This window comes from Eretmochelys imbricata, chromosome 16, assembly GCF_965152235.1.
Source record: "Eretmochelys imbricata isolate rEreImb1 chromosome 16, rEreImb1.hap1, whole genome shotgun sequence".
Lineage (NCBI taxonomy): Eukaryota > Metazoa > Chordata > Testudines > Cheloniidae > Eretmochelys > Eretmochelys imbricata.
The window spans coordinates 9,699,397-9,714,528 of record NC_135587.1 but is presented as its reverse complement, the minus strand read 5'-3'; the positions used below and the strand labels follow the sequence as shown (position 1 = coordinate 9,714,528).

Genomic DNA, 15,132 nt, shown 5'->3' with positions numbered 1-15,132 from the left:
AGGTAAACTGCTGCCTTCCAGGAGGGGTTTGAGACGCTCAGCATCGTCGGGGGACATTAAACACACATGCAACGATCACAGAGTCGCAGACCAGAGAGCACGTTAACGGGAGATATGACAGTGCCATGAGAATGTTGAGGTTACCCAAGACACAGGACGGCACGGAGAGATGGCTGACCAGGCTGCGGGGGTTAGAGGAGGAGTTAAGGGGAGTGAGGAGTGCATGTTCCAATGGAGAAAATCCAGTGAGCAGATGAGGTACTGCTTAGAGGAGCCACGAGGGGTGCCGCTGGCCTACGTTTTGTGTGTGTCAAGCTGAGCAGTGATAAGGGCACAGTCCGGAGTGGAGTCAACTGAGCCCATAGTGCTAACCCAGCCGGAGTGAATGTCATACTCAGGAACGTGGGGACCTAAGAGCACTCACTAGAACGAGGCGCAGATTCTCCCGTCCCCCTCAGACCGGACCCACACCTGCTCCTGCTCTTCCAGACCTGCCCCCACCCAAAGCACAGGCAGACACAGAGCACCGCGGTGCACTTCAGTCTTGACCTGTCCCAAGAAAAAGGCCAGTCTCTCCCTGTCAGAATCATGCAATAGCCAGTCCTTCTCCCCTGGTGTGTTTGTGGCTCCTCGCTCCTCTGCCATCAGCTGGATTTTGGCTCTACCGCTGGGACATAAACACACTCTGTGCTGCCCCTATGGCAGCACTTCCAAGCATTTGCCGTGGAGAAGATCTGTGGAGATGCATACATTTTCTGACTAATAAAAACCATTGTGGTGTGAGACGAATTAATCAAATCTCATGCTTCAGGGCCAAAACAGACCACTTCAGGGGTCAGGAAGGAAATTCCCCTTTGCTCCCACTCAACCACCCGCCTTGTGTAGCACTGAAAAATTGGCTGTGCGAGAGAGGTCACCTTCCCCTGAAGCATCAGGTATTGGCCACTGCCCGAGCCAGGATGCCAGACTCAAAGGGTCAGTGGTCTGTAGGGGCAAACCCTATGTTCTCAGGTGTGGGTGTGGGTGTGGCGGGGCGATGAGCTTTCGACACTAGTCCTTCCCACACGGTCATCTGGAGACTGGATTTTGTCTGCTTGCCTTTGGCACAGAGAGGAATGGCTTTAAGAGAGAGGGTGAGACACAGAAGCATGGGATGGAGCCAGAAAGTGCGATGGAGCAGTGCATGGCTCTGCCCAGACCGTCCGCGGCACTCACCTATTAGCACCTCCCACTTGCCGCTGGCTTGCGTCACCTCGTAGGCGCAGCGCATCTCGCTCAGGCTCACGCCCCCCAGAATGAAGATGATGAGGCGAGGGCCAGCCCTGTACTCACCAGGGGCCTTGTTCTTATGCCAGTGTCCATAGCGGGCACTAGAGAGGGAAGGGAGCAGGGAGTGAGGTGAAACACAGCATACAGTCTCTGCAGACAGATGGCTTTGAAACCACTGTGCCCCATGCTAATCAACTCCTATGTCTGCTCATTGCTACAGAAGAGTGAAGGCCTCTGAGATGAATTCCTCTGGGCAGTACTTGGTGAGAGATGTGGGCTAGTGTCTGAGCACAGGGCCAGGAGTCAGGATTCTTGAATTCTGTTCCCAGATCTAGTGTCTGAGCACAGGACCGGGAGTCAGGATTCCTGAGTTCTGTTCCCAGATCTAGTGTCTGAGCACAGGACCGGGAGTCAGGATTCCTGAGTTCTGTTCCCAGATCTAGTGTCTGAGCACAGGACCGGGAGTCAGGATTCCTGAGTTCTGTTCCCAGATCTAGTGTCTGAGCACAGGGCAGGGAGTCAGGATTCCTGGGTTCTATTCCCAGATCTAGTGTCTGAGCACAGGGCAGGGAGTCAGGACTCCTGGGTTCTATTCCCAGATCTAGTGTCTGAGCACAGGGCTGGGAGTCAGGACGCCTGGGTTCTATTCCCAGATCTAGTGTCTGAGCACAGGACCGGGAGTCAGGATTCCTGAGTTCTGTTCCCAGATCTAGTGTCTGAGCACAGGACCGGGAGTCAGGATTCCTGAGTTCTGTTCCCAGATCTAGTGTCTGAGCACAGGACCGGGAGTCAGGATTCCTGAGTTCTGTTCCCAGATCTAGTGTCTGAGCACAGGGCAGGGAGTCAGGATTCCTGGGTTCTATTCCCAGATCTAGTGTCTGAGCACAGGGCAGGGAGTCAGGACTCCTGGGTTCTATTCCCAGATCTAGTGTCTGAGCACAGGGCTGGGAGTCAGGACGCCTGGGTTCTATTCCCAGATCTAGTGTCTGAGCACAGGACCGGGAGTCAGGATTCCTGAGTTCTGTTCCCAGATCTAGTGTCTGAGCACAGGACCGGGAGTCAGGATTCCTGAGTTCTGTTCCCAGATCTAGTGTCTGAGCACAGGACCGGGAGTCAGGATTCCTGAGTTCTGTTCCCAGATCTAGTGTCTGAGCACAGGGCAGGGAGTCAGGATTCCTGGGTTCTATTCCCAGATCTAGTGTCTGAGCACAGGGCTGGGAGTCAGGACGCCTGGGTTCTATTCCCAGATCTAGTGTCTGAGCACAGGACCGGGAGTCAGGACTCCTGGGTTCTATTCCCAGATCTAGTGTCTGAGCACAGGACCGGGAGTCAGGATTCCTGAGTTCTGTTCCCAGATCTAGTGTCTGAGCACAGGGCCGGGAGTCAGGATTCCTTGGTTCTGTTCCCAGATCTAGTGTCTGAGCACAGGGCCGGGAGACAGGATTCCTGGGTTCTATTCCCAGATCTAGTGTCTGAGCATAGGGCCGGGAGTCAGGACTCCTGGTTTCTGCTCCCTCTGCAGTCTTGAATAAGTGACAGTACCTATGGGGAAACTGAAGCAGGGAACTCCATACTGAAGCAGAGAGGCTGACAGTGCTGCCTGCTCTCCTGGGGCTGGTGGGAGGGTTTATTAAAAGTGCTAAATATTATTAGAACACAGGCAGCAGTAATAAAGGTTGGTGCTGCTATACCACTTTGCATGCAGAGATCTTAAATGGTTTTCAATTCGCAGTAAGCTGTCCCTCTGCTACAGAGGGGGAAACTGAGGCACAGAGCAGTTTCCACCTCTAGGTGTTCCAGTTTAGGAAAGGTTCAGGATTCAAATTCAAGCCATGGACTAGCGTCGATGCAGGACAGTGGTGAGGTGCAATGGCAGATCGAGGGGATGGTTGGGGTTCAGAACTGGGCCATCGGGGGCTGCTGTTGGACTGGAGCGAGGCGTACCTCACATCCACATGCCTACTCTGTGCCTTGCTCTGGGCACTTTGGACAGCTCCTCACTCCTATGGAGTCAGAAGGGAAACAACACAGAAGAAACAAAAGCAGAGTCCCTGTGAGTTGCTGGTGCTGGAGTGATGGTGGGTTTATTCACCTGCCAAATACACATGTACTTTTGTAGCCAGGTCCCGACACCCTCCTCTCACCCGTTTACAACAAACAGGATTGAGCTGTGTCCAGACTGCACCTTCCCTCACCCATGTCAGTGCAGCCACACCTCCCCTGCTGCCTAACCACATATGTGTTGCAAAAACCTGAGCAATTATCCCATAGTGCCTTAGTGGGGGAGAGAGTGCCTGGGGTACCAGCACGGAGGTCAGCAGCCCATTGGGCAATGCATTCTGGGATGTTGTGACAGCCTGAAATGTCACATGGAGACAGAAAAAACCTCACAAGTAGCTGACTCCAGTTAACCAATCCCCTCAGAGCCTGCTGGGAGTGGGCAGGGCCTGGGCCTATATAAGCCAGACCTGGCTCATTCCTGGAGGCAGAAGTGCCAAAGGAAAGCAGGAGTAGGGGGTCACCCTGAGAGAAAGGTACTGAGTTTAGGGAGCATAGGACACCAACTGGGCCTGGAAACTTTGGCCGTGTCTGGAAGGTAAGAGAACTTATAGGGAGACTTTGGGTGTAGATGATGATAAACTAGATACCAACAGACCTTTGATAAGTGTTACTCTGTTCTCTCTGGCTCCCTTTTTCTCTACCCCCCCCTTTTTCTTTTCCTGGGGTGATCAGGTTATCCTGGCTGGCCAGGCAATAGCTTGGTGGCAGGTGTTGTCTCCCATGGAGAGCTGGGAGGAAGCAGTTTAACCTGTTACACAGGCACACCTGGTGATCCTATCGACGCAGCAAACTGAAGAATGTCATGAGTGAGTTACAGATCAGTCCCGTGCCAGGCAAGGCCTGCGGAAAGGGGGATGCATTGCTAGCTGCAGATTGAGCACATTGTGTGTAGGACAAGCCTGGTTTGTGCAGACCATGGCAATGAGTTACAAGGTATCATAGGAAGATAAGTTGTGCTTAAGGCTCTGTGTGGGGACTCAGCAGACCTGAGTTCAGTTCCTGGCCCTGCCATATGCTATCTGTGTGATGTTGGGTAAGTCATTTATCTACCCTGTGCCTCAGTTCCCCTCTCTAGAAGGGGGCTGATACTGGTGTGTGGGAAGGATACAATCCATCACGGCATGTGAGGCACAGACACTAAGGTAATGTGAGCAAAGATGTCTCATGCAGATGGGGCCTAACTGAACTCTTCTGTGCCCTACGAAGTCCTGAAACTGAGAGAAGCCAAGGGGGGCAGAGGGCCAAGGCTGGCATGAGTCTCAAAGCTGCACCTCCTCCCAGAAAGGGCATGGTGGCCCCTCTCCGCAGGGCTCTACCTACCTGACTGCAGTGGTACTGAAGGAGGCCGAGGAGCGGGTGGAGATATAGGGGTAGTGCTTGGTGTCCAGTTTGTCCTCAATAGTGTCCTGGGAAGAGAAGATCCTCACATCAGTATGTAGCGGGCAAGCCCATGTGACGCTGTCTGGATCAGAGCTCCAATTCCTCTGATCGGGTAGCTTCCTGGACCCAGCTCTGGAGGTCACTCCAAGGGGATGGACCCTTCCCACTGGATCCTTGGCAGAATTCCTCCAGAACTGTCCCATTTGGAGGGAAAAAAAAGCCCAGCTATCCCTGCGCTCTAGCAGAGTCTGGGTAACTCAATCCTGCCCCAGCCAAGGTGGGGAGGGACAAGATGCCCTCGAGGCTCCATCCAGCCCTGCGTGTCTGATTCTGTCGTTTCCCTGCTCCTTCCTGGGTTTGCCAGCCAGCCCAATGAGCGAGTCCCTCTCCTTTCAGCCATAGCTACTGAATGCCTAGGGCAAGCCCGAAACCTAAGCCACGTGCCACGCAAATCCGTTCTGCACCCAAATCCCTGGGACCATCACTTAGTCGGCGGCTAAAAACTGTCGAGTCATCCCGCAAGTTCCCGGCGCCTCCATCCCTCCTAACTGAGCAATGGGGGACAAATAGGAGCCAGCCAGCTGTTTGGCTCCTGAATGGGAGCTTTGTCTCTACTGGTTCACAGCCACCTCCTGTCACCCACCAGGTCTTTAAGCCTGAGAGGGTAATTACTATGAGCAGCTCCCCAGCATGACCTGCTAGGAACCCCGCTGGGCCATGCAGCCTTAATGAGTCATTGGCATCTGCTCTGACTTACTCTTTACACCACCCCCCCAAATACTGGTGCAGGGCTGAGCCAAGGATCACAGAGCTCTGATTAGTGTCTCATTATTGCCTTCAGCAAGGGCCACTGATGTAAAACTCGGGGAGGGGACATGGCTGATGTGGGAGCTCGATGGAGGCGTCCCTCAGTGAGGGATAAAACCAAAGTTAGGGACATAGGCATCTGCTCTGTCTCCTCTCTGCCAGGTTTGGGGTTGATTCCTAGCACGTACCAAGAGTTCACTAGGTCGATTTGGCATTCAAAGATAATAGTGGGCTGACTTTTTTTTTTCTGATCTCCGTAGATCTGTATGCACAAGATTCCTATGTGCACCTCTCTTCTCTGCCTGACATAGCTCATCATCAAACATTAGCTACCCTTCCCTGACCCACAATGTGGGAATAAAAACACCCCCACTCTTAGCCTCCAAACGAGCTTCCTCCTGTACAGCATCAATAATATCCAAACCGTTGCCATACTGGATCATAGTGGGGGTCTATCTAATTCACTAACAGATTGTGAACTCTTTGGGGCAGGAACCAACTTTTGTTCTAGCACCTAGCACCATGGGGCCCTGATCCATGACTGGGGCTCGTAGGTGCTATAGTAATACAAATAAATCTGTATACTGTAATAAGGTTTAAGGAATTTGTGGTTGCTCTGAAGTCTCGAATAACTGAGTCAGTGTGAAGTGATGGATGCAGCTACCAAGCATAGCTGAGAGATCCTTCTGTTCAGAATATCACCACATTCAATCAGCACTGGGTTTCAGTCTGTTGCCACCCAGTTTTTAAGTTCAGTCATTTTGATTTTATGAATTACACCTGTGTGGTGTCCAGCTACAGTATAGGGCATAGACACATGCCTTAGTCCTGGACCAGTATAGGGCATAGACACATGCCTTAGTCCTGTAATATCAGAGGTAACTCAATCAATCTCCACCCTTACTATACAGCTCATCTGCATGCAACAATTTCGTTGGCCTTATGAGGGAGACTGCCTAGTTGGTAGACTACTTGGCCTAGCTACCACCCACACAAATCTCCCAGTACAACCTTCCCCAGCCACACAACCACATGACCAGCATACACAATAACCCCAAACACATGTAGCCCCTCATCTGCCACCCACACAAATCAACACAGCCACTCATACATCAGCACAAACAACAACCCCAAACTTCACTGGAAGTCTCAAATGTCTGAGTCAGTGTCAAGTGATGGAAACCGCTACAAGCATGGCTGAGAGCACTCTTTGTTTAGAACAGCACCAGGCTGACTCATCCCTGGGCTCTGCAGTCTGATACCGTCCAGTTTAAATTCTCAGCCATTTAGAAGCTAATTACACACAGGCTTGGGTTACTAGTAAATAGTAAGATCCCATTTCCAATAGTGGCTAGCACCAGAGGGAAGTGTAAAACTTGGGCATGGGAAGTTAAGGAATAACCTGAGTGGGGTTGGGGAAATTTATTCTGAACCTAGGTACTAGTGTTTACTCCTCTTTAACCAGCCTGAAGATCCCATGAACACGCAGGGGAGAGCTCTTCTCTTGATGAGGCATTGGTCTAAGATCTGGCTCTTTGTTGAGGATCCATTTGCGCTGATAGAGATGGGGCTGAGTTGCAAAGTTTGAATCCTGGATTTTGCTCTGGGCTCCAGCTCTCCCCTTTAGACTTTGTAAATCGTTTTAAAACCTTGTTGTGCCCAATGCAGGCCCTGTCAGAGGGGACACACCCAGCTCGCCAAAGACATGGCTGTGTTCCTCTTCAGGGCTGTCTTTTGCCACTAGGTGGCAGCATAGGCAAGGGTCTTTCCTAAACTGTGTCACTGAGAAATTAACACCTGTCCCGCACTGAACACTTGCACAATTGAGATCGGAGAGTAGGTGTGATATTAGGGCAGTTGCCCTTGAAAGATCCGATCGGGGAAACATCTTTGTTCAAACCCAGCACTGCTCTTTGCACCCAGCAGGATCAAACTCTGATCTGTTCCTTGAGGGAATGGAGTAAATTTATTTCCTTACCCCTCCCCACTTCACCCTGCTCCACCGTGGCACCACCCTTGCCATGTGAAACCAGAGCCCAGGGATGCAGGGTGACCAGCTCAGAGGCCAAAACTTGGGGGCTGGCTTTCAGAGCTCCACCTCGCTCTGTACGTCTCAATAAATGCAATTTTAAATGGAACGGAAGGCTGTCTCCCTAGATCGGTGTGGATCACATGCTCTCTCTCCGCAGCTGTCCTGCTTGCTGAACTGAGGGATGCAGCCCACACAGTCCAGGTTGTAAAGAACCACGTGGTCCTGGAAGCGGGTGAATTTCTTTATCCATTTGTTTTGTTGTCGCATTCAGGAGCCCCAGTCATGGACCTGACCCTATTGGGCTTTACAAAAATAAACAGTCCCTGCCCCAAAGACATTGCAATCAAAGCACTGTGCTCCAGGATCTTACTGCAGTCACAGGGACTATCTCCACTAGCGAAACTCCTCCCTTCCCTCGCCGTCCGTACACTCATCACTGATTTACCTCCATGATGTCCTTCACAACTGGGGTCCATCGCGAGAGCTGGTAGGTCTGCTCGCTGATCCGCTCCTTCCGCTCCGGCTTGCTCCTGCGACGCAAGGTAGACTGGACACAAATGACACATGCAGAGAGCCTTTAAAAGGAAGGCTCGGTTCCGGAGCCTAGAGACCCCTCCCATTCCCCACTAGAAGAACGCCTGGTGCCAGTCCCTTCCTCCAGCAATGAGCTGAGGCAGTCCACACTCCTCTGCCTGGACCCTGCCTGCCCTGGGCCGGTCTTGCCACCGTCGGCAAGGGAGGGCCAGTCATGCTGGATCCACAGCCTCTGACCCAGAGATGAGAGCGTTAGCTGGCCCCAGACTCACTAATTCTGCCTTGTTACATAAGTACATTCACTCCCTGCGTCCCAGCTTCTGCAGGGATCCCTCCGCACCAGCCATTTTGGATTTAATTACAATCCCAAAGCGAATAAGAATTCAGCTGTCACTTTAGTGGCCTCCTCTGCTGGTGTCTACCAGTAATGGCTAACCCTAATCCAGGATAGTTAGTGGGATGGTGATAGACCCCACAGCTTGTGACCAGTTGAGAACCAGTCAGTCTGGCAATGCTGGAGGAACAATACGCTTATAGCTGCAGGTCTCTTGGCCAGTCAAGCAAGCCCAGGAGGGGCTGATGGCCAGTGTAGCACACAGGGACTCAGAAGCTCTGGTTCCATAGGGGGCAGTTGGGTGCTTACGTCTGTGATGATGGGCAGCCCGAGGTGGGCCATGTTGGTGATGATCTCGCTGTCCTCCGGTGGGATTTGAGCGTGCTGGATCAGTTTGTTCAGGTTTTCCTCTGTGATCCCTAGGAATGCAAATGGGGAACAGCTTCCCAAACTGAAACTCTTCTCCTGCCCTGGGCTCAGAGGTCACCACCCATCAATCATCAGCGGGGAGCCTCACTCATGAGGCTCCTCCCTCAAGACACGAAAGCGGCTGTTGCTCCAATCCCATCTTCCCTCCCACTTTCACTCCATCACTTCCCTCCTTCAGAGCTGCTCTCCTCCCTAATGACCAGCTCTCCTGTGCATTGGTTCTGCACCTCCTACACCAGGGGCTCTCAACCTTTTCCTTTCTGAGGCCCCCCCCAAAATGCTAGAAAAACTCCACAGCCCCACCTGTGCCACCATCACCAGCTTTTTGCATATAAAAGCCAGGGCTGGCATTACGGGGTAGCAAGCTGGGCAACTGGCTGGGGCCCCAGGGGCTCCCGCAAAGCTACATCACTCAGGCTTCACCTTCAGACCCAGGGGGCAGGGATCAGGGCCCTGGGCTTCAGCCCCACATGGTGGGCCTTCGGCTTTTTCCCCAGGCCCCAGCGAGTGCTGGCTCTGCTTGATGGCCCCCCTGAAACCTGCTTGCGGCCTGCTCGGGGGGGGGGGGGGGGGGGGGGCAGACCCCTGGTTGAGAAGCTACAGCATAGCGCCGGCTCGGGAAGCTAGGGGGAGTCCTGGGTCAGACCCAGCTGTGCCACTGAATTGCAAGGTGACTTGGTGGAAATCCCTTCCCCTCACCATGCCTCCGTTTCCTCCCTCTGTAAAAGGAGGAGGATGGTAACAGCCTCTGGGCAACTGTTCCAGCATGATGCAGCCTTCCCAAGTGCTGAGAGGCCAGACGGTGAAGTGCTGATCAGTGTTAGAGAACTATTGTGAGAGGGAGCCCTATTGACGTGAGCAGGCTGAGTCGCTAATCACTGTGCAGTTGGTGGCTTGTGCACAGGCTAAATATTTCTGTGGGTTGCGGGTGTAAATCCATGTGCCCAGTGCATAATTTACCCATGCAGTGGAAGAGCGGGCAAGTAGCTCCAATTCCTTGTCTGACAGGGGTCTGAGCCCTTCACATCAGTCTGCAGCAGCCAGTTCTCCTGGATTCTATGCCTGAAGAGCTCTGTCCCCACCGCTTTCCTTCTGTTCCCCGCCCTGCATCTTCTCGCCTTCCTCTAGGCTTTCCTCCCTCCCCTGCTCTGTCTCCATTTGCCTATGCCCAGAGGAGCTCCTCTGCCCATCCCCCAGCCCCCTCCGCAGTTTCTCCTCCTTACCGTTCTTCAGGAAGATGTAGAGCAGGATGATGCGGATCTTGTCGTAGGTGCTGACGTTCGCATCCAGCAGGATTGGGACAATGGCCCTCATGGGGTCCTTGATCTTCTCCCCTTCGGCATCAGTGCCCATAGCCAGGTCCTGCAGAGAACGCACATGCTCGTTATCTCTTACCCCTGGAGTTCTTCCCAGGGCCAGGCTGCAAGCCACCATGGGGAGCCTCTGGGCTGGCTTCAGAGGGGCATGTGGTCTCCGACTCCCTTAGGCTGACTGACACCCAGTTACCAGTGTGCAAGGAGCAGAGCAGGGGTCTGAGCACCTCACTGCCTAGATTAAAGGGAGAAGCTCAAGTGTGTGTTAGCCTTTTTCCTTGTGAAGGTCCCTGACCCTGATCTAGACGGTGCAGGTGGATCACTAGGTCTGGAGGGAGTGAGCTGCCAGCTCTGCTTTAGCCGCAGGAGGCTAAGCAGGTGGTGGGTGAGAACTAAAACTCCACCCCAACCAAGTGAGGCTGTGGCTCCTCCAAGGAGCATCAGCCCCAGGCTTACCTGACAGAAGGGTTTGGACTCTGGCAGTCAGGCCACAAACCTGGGCTGGTGACAGATGAAAGCCCCCTACCCTTCTGGGTAGTTCATGGAGACAGGAACACACTGCCCAGAACAGGCCCCTTCTCTACAGCACCAGGGTCTAGGCCAGAGGATTTCTCCCATAGAGGGGAGAGTGTCCAGTGACCCTGCCCCTTTTCTGGGTGTGGGGAGGGAAGAGACTAGCTTAAAGCTAGATGGAGGACCCACTTACACGTGCCTCCAGAGTCTCTCTTCCCACCTGGGAAGGGTGTGAGGTGCAGCTAGGGAAATTCTGTGAAGGGGGAACAAACTGTGTCTAAATCAAGAACACTGTCCTGCCATCGGGGGCCCCCCATCAGCTTGGCAGTGCTGCACTCGCCCTCTCTAGGCACCGCCAGGTCTCGGCTCCTACGACTGAGCATCAAGCACGCCAAGAGCAGGCAGCATGGCGCTAAACCCAAGCTGAGGCCCCCGCAAGAACAGGCCTGGGTGGTCTGGGGGACACGAGTGCCCTGGTGAAGGAGGGATTCTCCCCTGGGGTCTGCAGGATCTTTGGGCTCTGAGGCTGCATTTGAGTTGGCAGGGACTGCATGAGGAGGAGAGCACGTGGTGCCAGAGGGGGAGTGGAGAGAAGGACAGAGGAGACCAGGACCTGTTCAACACGGCAGAGCTTATCCACGGTGCCTTGGTAGTGCTTCATGCAGTCCTCAGCCAGGTGCAGGTGAGTCGAGTACTAAGAAGACACAAGAGGTAGACACAGGCCTAGCAGTGGCAGCTGCAGTAGGTTCCTCGGAGCTTAAAACTAGCTCAGCGGACCAAAGCCTCTGCCGTTGAGAAATGGTACTGATTCACACCTGCAGAGGAGCTGGCCCTCTATTTGAGTGTGTGTGAACAGACTTCAAGAGCATACACCTGCCCTGCCATGCCTACCCCCAAGCCTCCCTCGCCACTCTCCCAGGCACAGGGCACTGTGTAGAAAATGCTCTGCAAAAAATATCCATTTCCAGCTGTGACCCTAGAGATGTCCTTGTAGATGTAAGCTGTGCTGAACCCCATCGTGGCTGGAAAAACAAGTCTGGGATTTCAAGCTTCTCTCCGTTATTTTGCTAAAGCAAAGTCGGTGGTTCCTCTTCCTCCTTTTTCCCAGCCCCTCATCACCTTTTTCCAGGAGAATGGATGACCTTGGACTAAAACAGATTGCAAACTAAGACATGGATGGGAGACCTGGGTTTTGGAACCAGCTCCCTCTCTGACCTGCTGGGTGACCCTGGGCATGTCACTTTTCCTCTTGGCCAGTTTTCTGTTTCCTCCATTTAGATTTTAAGCTCTTTGGGGCCAGGACTGTATCCTACTTCATATCTGTACAATTCCTCGCACAAAGGGTCCTTGAGCTTAGTGGAGACCTCTAACTCTACTGTAATAATAATGTAGAAAATTAGCAACGTGGCTTCCAGCAACTGCCTTCCACATGAGGATGACTCCCTGCCCAACCTCCTATGTAGGCCCTCTCTCCTCCTGCCCCACAACCAACCACTTGGTCCTTATCAGAATTCTCTCTCTGGACCACCAGCAAGGGCTCCACTGATCACTCCTGGCCCACAGCCTTCCAGTCGAGAACTGCTGCCTTTGCCTAAGGAGGAAGGCCAGTGTTAGACATTTTGCATGGAAGATTGCTCATGCCCAGATTCCTTTCCACTAGCAGCCACACGTTTTCCTCATTCGTTTTTACCTTGCTGAGTTCTTTCTGGTACTGGGGCATCTTCTTCAGCATCTGGGACAGGTCCCTCATCGTGGTCTGCAAGGAAAGGAGATGGCGTGACATCCCCTGTTGTACCTTTGCCATCATAGGGAGGAAAGCCAGGGAAGAAGACGCCAATGGGAGCATCACACCTCCTGCCTTGTAACTCTCTCGGGCAGTTCAAATGCATGGCTTTTGGGGGTGGTTGTCAGGATGTCACCAAGTCTCCTCCTGGGCTGGCTAACTTATGAGCAGTAATAAGAGCTGTAGCTATGGAAATTAGAGACAGGGGATCCAGGAGGATCCTGCCCCACACACACAAATCCAAATGCAATCTAGCACAGTCAGCTGGGGGCAGGATTTTTTCTCCTTTCCCACAAGGTCTCATCAAGGCCAAGAGCTCAGCAGGGTGCAAAGAGGGACTGGATATTAATATGGCGAGTGAGCACCTTCAAAGGATATTGAAATAACACGTCCTACAAACCTTCATGCTTCAGAGCCAAACTCTAACTACTAGGGGTCAGGAGGAAACCTTCCCATAACTGCCTATTGCTGGGCTTCTTGCATCTTCCTCTGAAGCAGCTGGTGCTGGCCACCATCAGAGAGAAGATCCTGGACTAGATGGGCCTCAGGTCTGATCCAATCTGGCATTCTCATGTCCCTAAGAGTCTGGTACTGTCCCCTGGTGGCTGCAGGATACTAGGAGTGATGGAGCACTGATTGCATCCTGTAGGGCACATCCTGTATTGCTAGAATGTGACTTGATGGCCTCAGAGGAGAAACACCTGCTCCCTTTCTCCCTTCCCACCCCACACACCTGGAGTTTAGGACCATGCCTAGGGAGTTTATCAGCATTTGAGTCTCTCTCCATAATATGGATGGACTGCTGCCCTCTCCCTCATTTCTAAAAGGGCCCAGGGATTTGAGGGCCCATGGTGCCTTTTGGGACTGGGCTTCAAGCTTCCATGCAGAACCTAGCCTCCCCTTTGCCCCCTGCTCATTCCTTGTGAACGTCTCTAGCAGACTGCTCCAGTGCACGAGGGGGTCAGTTAACGGGAGTGCAGTTCCCACACAAGTCATGGCATCACCTTCTCGCCTGTGTTCATCCTCTTGCTGGAAGAAAATTCCTTTAGCGAGCGGGTGACCTCCCTGGAAAGAAGGGGGCACAATGATCAGCCATCTGCCAGTCCCTATGCACGCAGGCTCCTGCCCACCCTACCCCTTCCTCTGTCCCCTGCAGTTTCACCCACTTCCTCTCTCTAGCCTTCCACAGCCTCCCTGTCTGTTATTGGGGCTTGCTCAAGGGGGTTGGACAGGATTGAAAGCAAGGGCCTAGGAATCCAAGCCCTGTCATAAGATGGGTCCATCTGCAGCGGTAAGTGAGACCCCAGATCAGCTTAACTTTAAGCATGTGGTCACGTCCATCCCCAGACAGCAAAGCCTACAGGCCCCTCAGCACGTGGCAGGCAGCTGACTGCACCAGACACAAGCTTCCAGGAGGCAGAGATGCACTGTATGAGTACAGAACCTTCCTCCCCCTCACACATCGCCTGCTGAGCTGGAGGAGGAGACAGTGGCCGGGCAGCGGAGAGGTGGCAAGGGGTCTGCAGGTTTGGAGTTTACTGACAGGATCGGGGAAGGGAGAGGGCTGCAAAGTTCTGGGGGATCTGGGCACAGCATACAGTGTCAATCTACCCGAGACTGCAACAACGCACATGCAGTAGCCAACGGTTAATCCTGTGCTATGCTTCCTGCTCCTCTCTGCAGGTGCTGCGCTCCCCCCATGGTGGGGATGGCCAGTGATCACCGGCAGGGGTCCGCACGCACACAGCAAAGGAGCAGGGTCGAGATGCACTGGCTGGGGAACGAGGGGGAAGCTTTGCTGTCAGTCTCGGAGCTGCTGTGGGCGGTGGTGCAGGAGGTGTAGCACGGGTGTGTGTGCCCTCCCCAGCACGGCGGCCCAAATCCTCCTGCCACAGGACACCAGGCCAACGAGACGGGTGGCTTTGCTCTTTGTCTCCGCTAGGGTGCGTCCACGGGGGTGGACAGATGCGCTAAAGCCAGCCGTGTAGCCGGGTGGGCCCGGTTCGGTTAGGACCAGGCTCCAGTGGGGACTGCAGGTCGGGACTGCGGGGTGTTGGCAGAGCTGTGCTGAAACACTCGCCCAGGGCCTGCCTTCGCTCCTCATCTTGCCCGTGGAATTATTTCCACCCTTACTTAAGTCCCAGCGTTAAGCAAGCTGCCTGACCCTGCGCGGGAGGAGGGCGACTGACTGTCCCACCCGTTGTCACTGGGGCACGTGGAACAGGTCAAGCACTCACTGGGACACCTCTGCAATGTGTTTGTGGCGCAAGGTGATCCAGAGGTCGTCGTCCTCATCCAGGAGAACCTCTTTCACCCGGGCCTCTCCGATGCCGCTTGTTTCATACCTGGAGAAAAGAGCAGGCGCGTCACAGGGCAGGAAAACTGACGGGGGGGTTCACGCGTCATCTCCTGCTTCTGATGGAGATCCCCTCGTCCCCTCTAGCACCTCCCCTCCCCCAGACCAGAAAGAGGAGAGACAAGACAGTGCATCTTTCACATGAGATGGACTCCCAGGGCCCAGCGGTGTCTCTTCAGTGGGGCGGTACCAGTGCATGGCACACAACAAGTACCGGTCCTGGGGAGTGCTGTGCTCTCTCTCCAGGTGGGTACAGGACTCCCTTCTGGAATTTATTCAAAGTAGGATTATCCTCAGGACCATCATTATTTTCTGTTTGCA

At 53.7% G+C, this 15,132-nt stretch overlaps 1 protein-coding gene across 2 annotated transcripts in view; it reads right to left on the bottom strand.

Annotated features, from left to right (window-relative positions):
- The window catches only part of STXBP1 (syntaxin binding protein 1), a 38,041-nt gene that overhangs the window by 7,494 nt on the left and 15,415 nt on the right, over window positions 1-15,132 (bottom strand). For both annotated transcript variants that reach the window (XM_077835845.1, XM_077835844.1), the window contains exons 9-17: window positions 14,693-14,800; window positions 13,460-13,520; window positions 12,363-12,428; window positions 11,286-11,366; window positions 10,070-10,208; window positions 8,727-8,836; window positions 7,995-8,096; window positions 4,651-4,736; window positions 1,216-1,370 (exon numbers count right to left, since the gene is read on the bottom strand). In XM_077835845.1, coding sequence (XP_077691971.1) covers window positions 1,216-1,370; window positions 4,651-4,736; window positions 7,995-8,096; window positions 8,727-8,836; window positions 10,070-10,208; window positions 11,286-11,366; window positions 12,363-12,428; window positions 13,460-13,520; window positions 14,693-14,800 — 908 coding nt within the window. The remainder of the gene's footprint in view (window positions 1-1,215; window positions 1,371-4,650; window positions 4,737-7,994; window positions 8,097-8,726; window positions 8,837-10,069; window positions 10,209-11,285; window positions 11,367-12,362; window positions 12,429-13,459; window positions 13,521-14,692; window positions 14,801-15,132) is intronic.